General features: G+C 38.8%; 1 protein-coding gene across 1 annotated transcript in view; it reads right to left on the reverse strand.

Annotated features, from left to right (window-relative positions):
• Positions 1 to 3087: 3087 nt before the first annotated feature.
• Positions 3088 to 13840, reverse strand: part of CACNA2D3 (calcium voltage-gated channel auxiliary subunit alpha2delta 3) — an 876027-nt gene continuing 865274 nt past the window's right edge. Inside the window, exons 35-37 of the mRNA XM_003781696.2 lie at positions 6298 to 6410; positions 6001 to 6083; positions 3088 to 3498 (exon numbers count right to left, since the gene is read on the reverse strand). Coding sequence (XP_003781744.2) covers positions 3406 to 3498; positions 6001 to 6083; positions 6298 to 6410 — 289 coding nt within the window. The 3' untranslated portion in view covers positions 3088 to 3405. The remainder of the gene's footprint in view (positions 3499 to 6000; positions 6084 to 6297; positions 6411 to 13840) is intronic.

The raw sequence follows: 13840 nt of genomic DNA on the forward strand, positions 1-13840 counted from the left end.
GAGGTGGGAAGTAGGAATAGCAGCAGTGGTCAGAGGGGGCAGCAGGCAGCCTTGCACCAGAGAAGAGGGAGTGGAGGCCAAACGTTTCTGCGAGCTGACAAGGTTAGTGGGCGGGAGCTGCCGAGACACAGCAGTGTTAATGCAAGGTGCTTCACGCACTCAGTATGTGCTCAATTGGCTAAGTGCCCAGACTTGAGTGACAAATTGCCTGGCTTCAAATTCCAGCTCTGCCACTTTCTAGCCATGCGGCCTTGGAGACATTTCCTTGTCTCTTGTGCCTCCATTTCTCCATCTGCACAGCGGTGGAAGTAATCACATCCATTCCCTGGGCTGCATGTGAGGCGGCCACACATTAGGTATTTCAAATGGTGCCAGGCAGTCAAGGCTCAGTAAACATTAGCTGCTAGGTTTGTCATTGCTGGCGGTGGTTTTATTTTTATGTCAGGCACTGTTCTAGAAGCAGCAGAGTCCCTGCACTCATGGAGCTGTGATACAGTGGGAGAAATCAAAATTATTGCATGTACTGCTATGACACCTGGCCTGGGGCTGCGGGGCAAAAGCTGCCCAGCAGGAAGGGACATCCAAGTGTAGCCTGAGCAGTGAGAAGGAGCATCCCCGGGGCACCCAGGACAACCCTCCCAGACACATGGCACAGGAAGAACAAAAGCCTTGAGTGATGCCCATGACTAGCATTTTCAAAGGATGGGAGGCAGAGCAATGAAATCCAAGGGCAGAATCAGAAAGGGAGGCAGAACAGGGAGCTGAGACCCTGGAAGAAACATGGGCTAGTGGTTTCAAACTTGGTTTCATATTAGCATCACCTAGGGAGGTTTAACAACTATACAAATGCCTGGCCTGCCCCTGGAGCAGTACTTCAACCAGCGTGCCATGATTTTAAAACCAAAAATTTTAAAGATCATTAATAATTAAATTACATTTTTTTTAAAACATCCTGAGACACAGTCTCACTCTGTCCCTCAGGGTAGAATGCCATGGCATCATCATAGTTCACAGCAACCTCAAACTCCTGAGCTCCAGCAATCCTCTTTCCTCAGCCTCCTGAGTAGCTAAGACTATAGGCATGCACCACCACAGCGAGCAATTTTTTTTTTCTATTTTCACTAGAGATGGGGGTCTTACTTTTGCTCAGACTGGTCTAGAACTCCAAAACTCCAGCAATCTACCTGCTTCAGTCTCCTAGAGTTACCATCTGAGCCACCATGCCTAGCAAAATTACTTTCTAAAGAAGTTCAAAGCACAGTGAATTAGTTTTTACTTTTTTTACAACGTAAGTGTGCCATGTAAGTTTCATTATAGCTTCAAGCGTGCTGCAAAACAAAAAAAGAAAGAAGTTGTAAAGCACTGCCCCAGAGTCAAAAATTTTATCACAGTTCAATGTATAATTGCCAAGACATGGAAACAACCTAAATGCCCATCAACAAGAAAAGATTAACAACCTGTGGTATATGCACACCATCGAACACTATTCAGCCATAAAAAAGATGGTGCCTTCACATCTTTTTTATTAACCAGGATGGTCACTCCACTTCTTAGAAAGGGATGGGGTGAAATGGTATTCATATTATACGTGGAGAGTGGTAGATCATATGATGTTATTTTTGTTAAAAATTACATTATGATGTTTGTTATCTGTTATAAATCACCTAGCTTTTGTTATAAATGCCTAAAATCTGTGGTAATTTCACATTTCTCAGTATTAAATTTAATGTTCCTCTGACTATCACCTCAAGTATATAGATGGAATATTTTTATATTACTTGTGACTTTATGTGGTTAGGGAGTTTAGAGGCTTATCCTTCCACCTTAAAAAATTATGACTTCTTATCTGATATTAACACATCAGTGCAAGTAGAATACATTTTGATATTTGTATGAGCAACAAATGAATTTATTTACCCACTGCACAGAAAGGACCATTATCAGTAGTCACAATACTAAAGTCCTATGGTTGTTAAAATTTTGACATATTATCGTTATACTGAGAATAGCCCTCACAGTAATTTAGAGAAGTATAACAGTGTAGGATTATTATTCCTATAAATACTGGAATCATTTTTAGTATAGTGTGATAACATCAGTTTTTTAAAAAATATAACAAAATAATATGCACCTCCCACTTTTTAGAGACAGTCTCCTTCTGTCAGTTACCCTACTTGAGTACAGTGAAGTGATCATAGCTCACTGTGGCCTTCAACTTCTGGGCTCAGGCAATCTTCCTGCCTCAGCCTCCAAGTATCTAGGACTATAGCCACTCAGACTGCACCTGGATAATTTTTCTATTTTTTGTAGAGATAGGGTCCCACTAGGTTGCCCAGGCTGGTCTCAAACTCTTGCCCTCAAGCAATCCTTCTTGTCTTGGCTTCCCAAAGCAATGGGATTATAGGCGTTGAGCCACTGCACATGGCCATCCTTTTTAAAAGAGTGTAAGTAGCATTCTCCAGATGACTTTTAGATATCTGTCTTATAAAGTAAGGCATTTTCTACTCTACCTAAGCATGGAGATTATTCCACTGTATTTGGGAACCATGATCCAGTGGAATCTGTTTTCTTTGGTTCAAGATTCAGTGTTTTAAAAATGTTTGCAGGTCTGGGTAGTTTCACATCTTGTAATATTTGAGATCTAATTTCATCTCTTGTTTATAGAGAAAGCCAGAAGCCAAATTTGTAGTCACTGTTCTTTTCCTCCTTCAAGTCTTTCTCAGAATGAATTCCTAGGATTTATGACTTTATTTCTACATCCAAATGTTCAACACTTGACTATTATGAGAGCTTGTGTTGTCATCCAAATTATTTTTTCTATTGAAGTTTAGTTCAACAAAATTCAAGGTTCTATGTAATAAACTGTTCCCTTGTAGATGATATTTTGATTTACTTCTATAAATATTTTTATAACTGAAAGTGGAGCATCTAAACAATTGCTAAATATTTGTCTAGAATGTGCTTTGGAACAAAGGCTCTGCCAACAACCATCCTTTACTGGTTTCTGGAATGAACAACGTTTTCCCTGTGATTTTTTTTTAGTTTATATTCTCAGCAACAAAGTGATAATAAAATCCAAACAAAAGGTTATGATTTTAATATACTTTATTTAAAAAGTACACAGTTTTAAATTGGTTTCAATGGATTTCAAGCAGAAGGGACACTGCCTACCACTGCAGTCCCATTTCTGATGAAGGGTGATTATCATGTGGCAAACTCACATTTGCATGACTGGCAAAGTAAAAAGATAACTTTTTTGTCAACATATTTTTAAGAGTTTATATCACGCACAGTTTAAAATCATGAGATGCTGATGGTTGGACTATATTTCATGTTTCATATGTTGCACCATATTTTGGTTCACAGTTTATCCATGATTTAGCATGCCAAGAGAACATCTCAGTGTCACCTTGAGAAGAGCATCAGAAGTAGAGGGAGCAAAATCAGGGCTGTCTTGGCCTGGAGACTAGGTGCAGCCCCACACTCCCTTGCATTCTCCTGTGGGAGGAAAGCAGGGGTAGGTTAGTGTGGAAATAAGCTCCAGGGCGCCTAAATATTTCCAAGCTCTGTTGACTCCCCAGACCTCTCCCTCTCCTTCAATATGAGGGCTAAATCTTCTGGAACCTCAGTGATGTGGGGATATAGATTTATCTAAATTTCATGAAGTCAGAGATGAGAAGCTCTGATGTCAGTTGCCAACACATAAAAGATTCTAATTACTCTTTGTGTGCTATTATGTACACCAGTCAAGAAGTAAAGGACTATTAGAGGGGAAGTCTACTGTGACCATATTATAAAAGCAAAATGTGGACTTCTAATTTTTCCCTGCCAAAATGGAAGTAAATATTTCAGAATGTTTTGTCTTTTTCTTTTTTAATTTGGGTAGAGGGAGGCCCTCTTTTACCAAAGAAAATGATATTATTTACTCCTTTATTCAGAATACATCTTTGCTTCTTATTTACTAACTGATGGAAATTTCCCCCATTCCATTTTTTTAGCCCTCTTTTATTCACCTATTTTCTTATTGATGGGCATTCATTTTATTATTTATTCTTCACTACTACAAAGAGTGGTGAATGTAGGTCCTTATCAGTTAGTAAGGACCTGCCTATGATAAAGATGCCCAGGAGTGGGATTATTGAGCTAAAGGGTACTTTTGCCTTTGATAGATATTTTATCATTATCTGTACTTCCTGATCACCCAGAGAATTGTAACTTTCATGCCCTTGGTTTATTTTCACATGTGCTTGCCTGACTTATCAATTTAATGTGCTCTTTATCATTTGATTTGTAAATACCTTTTCAAGTTCCATAAACTGGCTATTGACTTTGTTTTGGTTACATTTTTCCATAAAAAATTATAATTTTTGTATAGGTAAATGGAGCTGTTTTTCTTCTATAGCTTTCTAGTCTTTAGTTAAAAAGTTTTCTCCAATCTGTAGAATTTCTTATAAGACTATTTTTATTTACCATTTAGGCCTAATCTATATTCTCCACTTTGAATTAAACTTTTCTTATATGTAATGTTTTTTATTCTGTTCCACTAACCTTATCTCACTAATTGTAGCAACTTAAAGAAAAACTACTGATTTTGTATGTTTATGTTATATCCAGTTTCTTATTAACACCATTATTTTTTACTGTAAGGATTTAGTTGTCTTAGTATGCAGTTCTTGTTTATAACTGAAGTAATTTTAGTGTTTTTGGATCTTATTTGAATTTATATTTTTAAATAGAGTTTTTATTAGAGATCAATTAATTTTATCAGAGTCCTTTCAGCATATATTTGTATGTTATCATTGAACTATCTTTTGAATATTGAAGCAAACATTCTTTTTTTTTTTTTTTGAGACAGAGCCTCAAGCTATCCCCCTGGGTAGAGTGCTGTGGCATAGCTCATAGCAACCTCCAACTCCTGGGCTCAAGCGAGTCTCCTGCCTCCACCTCCCAAGTTGCTGGGACCACAGGCGCCCGCCACAACGCCTGGCTATTTTTTTTTTTTTTCAGTTGCAACCATCATTGTTGTTTGGCAGGCCAGGGCTGGCGATTCGAACCTGCCACCTTAGGTGTATGTGGCTGGCGCCTTAGCCACTTGAGCCACAGGCGCCGAGCCGAAGCAAACATTCTTAATAAATTCAAGTTCTTATTGCTACTATAATGAGTTTAACATCTTTTCTGGGACTTGGATGCTTTAAATGACATTAAAATTAACTGCTATTTAAAGATGAGATTAACACTCACTTGGCTCTGGTGGCATTTTCAAAAACAGACATCTGCCCAATATTTCCATAGTAATTATTCTAGACAAGGTTTCCATTATGAGGGTTGGGGATGGAGTTAATTTTTAAATTTATATTATTTTTCTAGGTTTAGACATTTTTTGTTGTCCATAGCATTGTGGGAAATATTTTCTTATAAATCACCTAGATCTTTGATAAGTTCACCTTTTTCAATATTAAGTGTAATTTTTTCCTGATCATCACATTCAGTATGAACAAAATGTCTTTATACTTGTGACCTCATGTGGTTAGGGAGTTTAGAGACTTATCATTCCACTTTTATAAATGCTAACTTTCTTTTTGCTTAATTTTTTCTATATGCTATAATTCAGAAAAAAGCTGTGACTCTTTTTCTGATACTGATATTGCCACTTTTGCTTTAAGTGAATTTCTTATGAACAAAAGGTTATCTAAAAATAAGCAGGGAAAAATAATTTTAACTTCAAACTAGTAAACCAATTGGACCCAAGTTACATAGTGTGTGCTAAAATTATAGTATATCCATAATAATGAAGACAGTTAAGTAAAATATATGGGCTTTAAGAAAATAAATGGATATGATAGAAAAAACCTATTAGCTAAAAAAGAAGATTATTTAAATTATGCTTAAGAGGGATTATTTTCTCATGAGTAAAATTTCCAGCTGTGCCTCTTTGACCATTGTGAGAGTCTCACTGTGAATCTCGTGGGAAAAGGGAACAGGAATAGTTCTCAGACTCACCTCAGGATGGAAGCCATGACAGGATTCCGGACGCCTTCTGATCTTCTGGGCCTTTAAACGTTCACACTTAAGGGATTCATTATGTTGACTGTAGTTAAGGCACGTTTCCAAGAATTACTTTTTCTACTCTGCATTTTGGAGGTCAAAACTTGGCATGAAACTCTTTTAACAACTACTCTGTCTCCAAAAGTGGAAAGGATGTGATTTTTTCCTAATATTTCTCCCCCAAGTGTCCTTACTCTTGATCCCTTTTACCGGATTCAGCAGCAGAGGCTGGACCTACACACAAAAGGATATACCTGATTTCAATGGGCGCCATGGTGATAGGGGCCACAGACTCACAGAGGCAGCTGCTGTCCACCACCACCATGAACAAGTTGCTGCTTGGGATCTGCTGGATGACAAAGGACCTGTTGGAACAAGAGGCAGAAAGATAGCAAGGGGTCATTTGCCATCCCTGAATTGAACAGTCATGGGGAAGACATTTCCCTCAGGTGGGAACAACTACCATAAAGCAAAGTGAAAGTCTTAGAAATGACTTTATATACTAAATTTGCCTCCCTCCACAATGTTCTTCACTTACCCATATCAAGATGTACTAAGAAAACACTGAGTATGGCTATTGTATGAAGTTCATACAACTTACTTTGGGAAGATTAGGATTACCTATGCATACAAAACAGGAGACTCAGAGTAGTATAAATCACATCAGTTTCCAATGTTAAGAGGTTAGGCTTTTCTAAAGCTAATTTCTTATCCTACCACCTAAAAATTACCAAAAGTTGTATTGGAAGTTTCTCTAGGCAGAGTTTTCCCTCCTCTTCCCCTCAAGGATAGACTGAAACTACATCATACTCATGGCAATAGAGGTAGCAAACTCCCTACCCCATTTTGTGCCACTATGTACAAGGTCTACCTGGAACAGAGAAACAATGCTGTGAATGAAATTAACATTGATAAACTAGAAAGTCCTATCCCTCAAAGTTTAATTTCTGGACAGAACTAGCAGCTCTGTCCTTCTGGCCTTTTAAGACAGCTAGTCCCACTAAAGTAAGTTGGATGGTGATTCCATCTTCCACTGCCCAAATTACTGAAGTGATAAAGTCATTCCACCATAAAAATACTCTTTCAGGCTCAGCGCCTGTGGCTCAAGTGGCTAAGGCGCCAGCCATATACACCTAAGGTGGCAGGTTCGAATCCAGCCTGGACCTGCCAAACAACAATGATGGCTGCAACCAAAAAATAGCCGGGCATTGTGGCAGGTGCCTGTGGTCCCAGCTATTTGGGAGGCTGAGGCAGGAGACTTGCTTGAGCCCAGGAGTTGGAGGTTGCTGTGAGCTGTGATGCCAGGGCACTCTACTCAGGGGGATAGCTTGAGGCTCTGTCTCAATTAAAAAAAAAATACTCTTTCAACAAAAAAATACTACTAATTCCTTGAAGGAACAAATTAGAGATCAAATCTTACATTCTTATAGAGCCAACAGAATAGCTAAATATTTAGCCACTGTCTTAGAACCCCTGTAATATAACTTTTTATGGTGTTTCATTAAATTCACATTAATAGATATTAACTCAGCAAATAGAATTTAACCTAACAAAATTGTCAATGGCCAAGTTCATTGTTTTCTCAATAAATTTGTTCTATCCTCTATGGTATATCGCCAATGATGAACTTAAACCATGCAATGAAGAAAAACCCTTCTGCTTCATGAGAAATTTTAAAGAAGGGAAAAGGACCATCCCCCTTTTTATTCACCAGCTATAATCTCATATGTTAAATTATTCAAAACTGCCTTTGAGATGACACAATTAGCTTTCTTCCTACAAATGCCCATCCATCTACTTCAGTTCTGTTCATTCTCTTCATCCATAGTAGGAAATAGTGCATGTCACTGCTCAAAGATGTTTGCTCAGTGTCTATACCACAATCCACACTGTGGGACACCTACTCTGCCCTTTCCACCTTTCTTCAGGACTACATCTGGCTGGAGAAAAATATTCAACCTTGCTAACTGCTTTGCTAAAATGAAAAAAAAATCTCTGCTTTCCCTTTTTGTTTTAACACTAGACCTTTTCTTGCCTATAGAAGGACATAGCTTCAGCAGTTGGCCTTTTTTCAATAGATTATGCCATTAATAACAACATAAAAAATCCTACCTGAGAAGCTCTCAGCAGAGAACAAATCTTTTCTACCATGGAGGCTGATTAACAAAGTCCCAAAGAAAAGTTCAAAACCAAGATTATATAACTCTCTGAGTGGAACCTCTGTAAGTTAAGCATGCAAGGGACTATAACAAATTGCTCAACATAGAGAGATTGTCAACATAAAGAACTCAGCCTCCCATCCTGGTATGTACATGTGGTGCATGTCCAGCCTATGAAAATTTGGTCAACTTGAAGTGGTCAACTATGGAGGTTCTACCGTTGTTGATTAGAAAATAAGTCAAATGAATCTTCTAGATGAATAATAAAGGAAAAAGAGATGAAAATGTGAAATAGAAGATTAGAAGATCCAAAGAAGAAAAACAATTTTGGGACTGAAAAAAAAATATCCTATTCTTTTTATTGAAAGGGTTCATTCAAGCTTTAGTGAAACATCACTTCATCGAAGATAGAGCCCAATCCTAAAATCTTCTCTGGAAAGCAAATTACTCAAAAAGGAATGAGAATGAAACCAACTTTTCAATAGGAGTACTGAAGATGAAGAAAGAGAACAATATACTTAAAGTTTTGAAGGAACAGAATAAAGGAATTAGAAGGCATGTTAGTGTCCAGACTATGGATATTTATAGAAACTTATGTTTTAAAATTTAGGAATAACTACTGAAAAGGTACAAAAAATGAAAACCTGATCAACCTAAGATAGCATGATAAATTAAACCCACACACAGACTGCAAGTCTAAGCCTAAAATTATAACCAATCACAATACACGTGATGTTGTCAGATTAAAAAGCAAAGATTTTTTCAATTAGGTTTACAAAAATATCAACATTATGCTGTTTGCCATAGGCACTCCTAAAACAGAATGACATGGAAGGAGGGAAAAAAATGCCAGAAAAATTCTAACAATAAAATAGTTTAACAAGTTTAATGATATCTTATACAAGTATTCAAAGTGAAAAATCTTTAAAATGTAATTCATAAAATAGAGGATTATACTAATTTCCAATATAACACCGCATGACATGATTCTTCGTGTACGTAATAATCATAGTGCACACACTGATAGAAGTACCAAAAGGACGGCTGAAAGATCTATTTAAAATATGAAGCAAAAACTCTAAATGATAAAGAAAGTAAGTTATTTCAGATACAGATAACTGCAACACATACCAAAGAGGCAAGAGCATCAATTCTGTGTTCTTCACTTAAAGTATAGACATATACAGTGGAAATAAAAAGTAAAAAGTAAAAAACACATTTCATCAATCCTTGAGCATGTAAGAATAGCCCAGACTCACATTTGTGCCATTATCACCCTCAATACTTTTATTAGAAAAGATGAAGGTTGTAAATATAAGAATTGACATAAGTTTTTGAATCAAAAGCTGGAAAAATAAAAACCTAGACCTGCACCTGTTGCCCTGTCCATGGCCTTCCCTCTTGTCCATTGGACAGAGTGTTGATGCCCCTCTCCAACGCCCTGCTCTCGGGCTTCTGCAGGGACGTGACTGATGGAAGAGAAGGGACAGGTGGTCAGTGCACAAATGATTTCCTGCATTGTGAGCTTCTTCCTGAAGTTGACACAGTTGGCTGTCACATCTGCCATCTTGAGAAAAGCAAAACTCATTCTTTCTTGACCTTCCCTCCAGCCACTGCTATTTATCTGCCCTCCTTTATAGTACAACTCCTAAAAAGAATTATCTTCAATCTCTATCTCCCTCTCTGCCCTTCCTAGTACCTCTCCTTCCTCCATAAATCCACTCCAACAAGGCTGTAGTCCTCACCATTCCCCTTCAGTCTGTTCATGACAAGGACACAAGTGACCTCAGTGCCTTCCTTCTGCCTCCCCTGTTCCTCCTTCTTCCTTACTTGCTCACCATCTGCCCTTCACAATATACTGTGGTTTCCATAGCAACAATGCTGCATCTGACTATCCAAGGTTATCAGTTATCTCCAGTGCCTGGGGCTGTGCCCAGGACAGAGCAGACGCTCCATAAATATTTGTTGATGCAACGACAGAATTCATAATGATAAAAGTAGAAGAAGAAAATGCAAAAAAAAAAAAAAAAAAACCAAAACTGTGAAGATAATCAACAGAATCAAATCTAGTTTTAAAAAATATTAATATGAATCAAGTTTTAATACTCCTGATTAAGAAAGAAGTCACAAAATAATAACTCAAAAGATACAGGGGCATTTTAAAATTTTTCAGTGACCATTGTGTACTTATATGTATGATGCTGCAAAAAGTTTAAAAATTTCAAGAAAACACACCTTTTGGGATAATGTCTAAATTATCTACAGTTGGCCAAGTTATAAAAATCATGAGCAGACCAATGGCCACAAACAAAACTGAAATGCTTATTGAGACTCTACCCCCACATGCATACTACCAAATCACCCAAAGAACAGATATTGCTGTGTTCATAGAAAACCCACATGGACCCACTGACCAACTATTAGAACTAATAAAAGAACTCAGCAAGCTGACTAGTTACATAATCAGCATATAAAACCACAGCCTGACACTAGCAATAACCACTGACAAATACTTATGAAATAAAGAACCATTGATAGCATCAATCATCATTATAAAATTCTCCAGAATAAATCTAGTAAAACATTTGCCTTTATAAAGAAAACAAAGAACATAAAAAGATAACCTAAAAGCGGCAGAGAAACACCATGTTTGGCAAGGACACTCCTATTTTAAAGATGCCATTTCTCCCGTAATTAACCTTCCAGTTGAGAGCAATCTCAATCAAAATTCCAGCAGGACTTTTGACAGAATTTGCGGCAATGATTCCAAGATACTTTTAGAAAACTAAATACAATGAATAGTTTAGACTATTATACCAAGTGAGTTTTATAAAAAGAGAAGGGAAAGTGATTGCCTTAGCTAATATCAAAAAAAAAAAAAAGGAAACACAGACAAAAAATAAGCAAAAGGGGTTCAATATCACTAAAAATTAGGGAAATGCAAATTCAAATGAAAATAATGATTTTAATAGCAAAATGGTAAAAAATTAAAATCCATGGCAATACCAAATGCTGAAGGGAGTGTGAAGAAGTGAGTACGGTTCCGTAGTGCTGGAGGAGAGTACATGGTTATAGCTACTACACATATGAAAACAAGTAGTTATCGTGACAGTGGAAACATCTAGGTTCTATTTTTCTTTAGTTTAACTTCTAAGAGTTGTTATTCAGGAACCCCAAAAGTCATGTATAAAGATGCTGCTGGTAGCCCTGTGCGTTGTCAGCATCCTCCTGAAAGTCTGTCAACAGGGGAATGAATAAAAAATAATAATAATAAGCAAAAGCACGTCCACTCTGTGGTCTGCTAGGCAGACCATAAAAGGGTACAGGTGTCTCTACTGTCATGCTAATATAGCCAACACACAATAAATGAGAAAATAATACAATAAAACTATGTGTAGAGTATTTAAGAATATTTCCTGCTACAGAGGAAAAGAAAAATAAGATGAATAAAAGACATAAGACGTATTAGGTACAAACAGTAAATAAGTAAGTCAACCGTGACTCTTGGCAGACTAAATGACTAAACAAGTAGAGTGTATGTGGGTTGAGCATGGATAACGAAGGATGAACATATGAGGGGTCTTCCTACAGAAAAGAAGGAATGTAGGGACCAGATAAAATTATAAATTAAATTCATAAAGCACAGCTCCTGTCATCTCCAGATGCCCAGCTCTCAGCTGTGTCATTCATAAATTAACTCACTAGCAGTACCCATTCTCTGCCTATGATGCACAGATAAATGTCAGCTAGTTACAGGCAAGCTACCCAACCTGACCTTGCAGATTTCCAATAAAACAAGCATGCATTGGCTGTAGGCACTCTCTGCCTTCTGAGCCCCATTTTAGACGAGGACCCTCAGGGCTGGTCCTCCTAGCTGTACCATCAGTGGGGAGGACAGTAAGGAGAGGGTGAGGGGAAGGAAAAAGAAGGCATGATGGGAGAGGGATGAGGAGAATACAGGAAGCCTGCATAGCACAGGGTGCTGGGAAGGGGGTGATCCTTGCACCCCCTTTCTTTTCCCCTGCTTCTAGCCGATCTTTGAATTCTATCAGCCATGCGATTTGGGCATCCCTGTTTGCCTGTGAGCCTTTTTGTTCTGTCACCTCTATGGGAACTTTCCTGCTAAATACTTGCATTTACTCACAAAGCAAGCATAAGACAGGCCAGATTCCGTAGGTTCTCTCTCTTTAGGGGCCAAGAGTACTGATTTGCTTCTTGTACAAAGAGAAAAGTGAAACTCAAAGAGGATAAATAAATTCTTGTCTGCAGCAAGATGAATAAGACTAAGCCGCATTTTGCAGATGAAACAGGAAGGTAAGTAACTTCTAAGAGATGCCAGGGCAGAGCCAAGATTGCTCTGCCAAACCTGCAGGCCTCCAGCGCGCAGGCTCGGATGCTCTGCTACTATCAGCAGCAGACTCGGTGTGGTGTCTTGTATTGGAATTATCAGGGCTCAGGCTCCCTGAGGGCAGATCAGAGTGATCACTCAATACAGACGCTTAATGAGGACAAATGCAAGGTATTACTGTTTTTAGCACATCTACCATGAAGCCCCACAGCAAACTTTCCCTGGTTCTTTCCCAAATCCTAGGAGATGAAAGGCCTTGCACACAGCTACACTGAAGAGGAGAAAAGCCACCCCCTACAGAGGATTTGCCAGCGGAAAGATTAACTGCTTTTCCATCTTTTAAAGACTTACTGTCTGCTTATTAACATGGTGCTTCGGCGGGGCCTGGGCAATGTTAGCTGTACATTTATGTGTACAATGTGTATTTATGGCCCAGGGTGCAGGGTTGAACTTCATAAAACACACCTCCATCCAGCTGGGCCCAGCAGCCGCGCTGACATCATACTGCAGAGGGTCTGTGGCCTGGTGGCTTTGCCTGGGGGCCAAAAAAGGCGAGGAGGGAAATGCCTCAGCGGAGAATCACAGCGGTTGTTTCGAAGCAGGGATAGGTCAAAATGCATGAAATAAATTAGGTCCTCAAGGGAAAGGGAGTTGGGAAGAGAGAAGCAATTTTGATGTGTCCGTTGCCGGAACTGAAATAACCCAGTCCTCCTTTTCCCATTCACTACAGACCTAGAAAGAACTGGAGGGAAAAGCTGATGTGATTTCAAGACAGCTTCCCCTGACAAGAGACTCCTTGCTGCATGCTGTCTTCTGAGAGGGGTTTTGCTCACCAAATGATGAAGGTGATCACTGTGCTTTTCTAATGCTCACCCCAACAAACTTGCAGCACAGGGGGAAACCTGGGGATGAGTTTCCCAGAGGACCACAGGATTGCGCACTCAGAGAACTTGCTTGGCTTGCCTTGCATTCAATGGATGCAAAATTGTAGCTTGAAAAATAGTTGGGTGGGATAGAATCTTAAAATGTTTCAAACCTAGACACCGGTCTTTTACCCTTTATAGATTTTCTGGATTTTGTCCAAAGATAAAGTGAAAGACAATGAGAAATGTGCAGGGAACTATTTGCATTTCGTGCTGATCCTGTTCTATACTGCACTATTCTCCAGTTGGAGCAGGCATCTGACCAGGGCTCTGCTTCGGGATCCTGCTCTCCTGGGGGGTGGGTACATGCTCCCTTCCCCAGCTGCCTCACCCTCGCAAGTACTAGAATTTCCTACCCTGACCCA

Source organism: Otolemur garnettii, unplaced genomic scaffold (genome assembly GCF_000181295.1).
Source record: "Otolemur garnettii isolate 467f Iridium unplaced genomic scaffold, OtoGar3 scaffold00002, whole genome shotgun sequence".
NCBI lineage: Eukaryota > Metazoa > Chordata > Mammalia > Primates > Galagidae > Otolemur > Otolemur garnettii.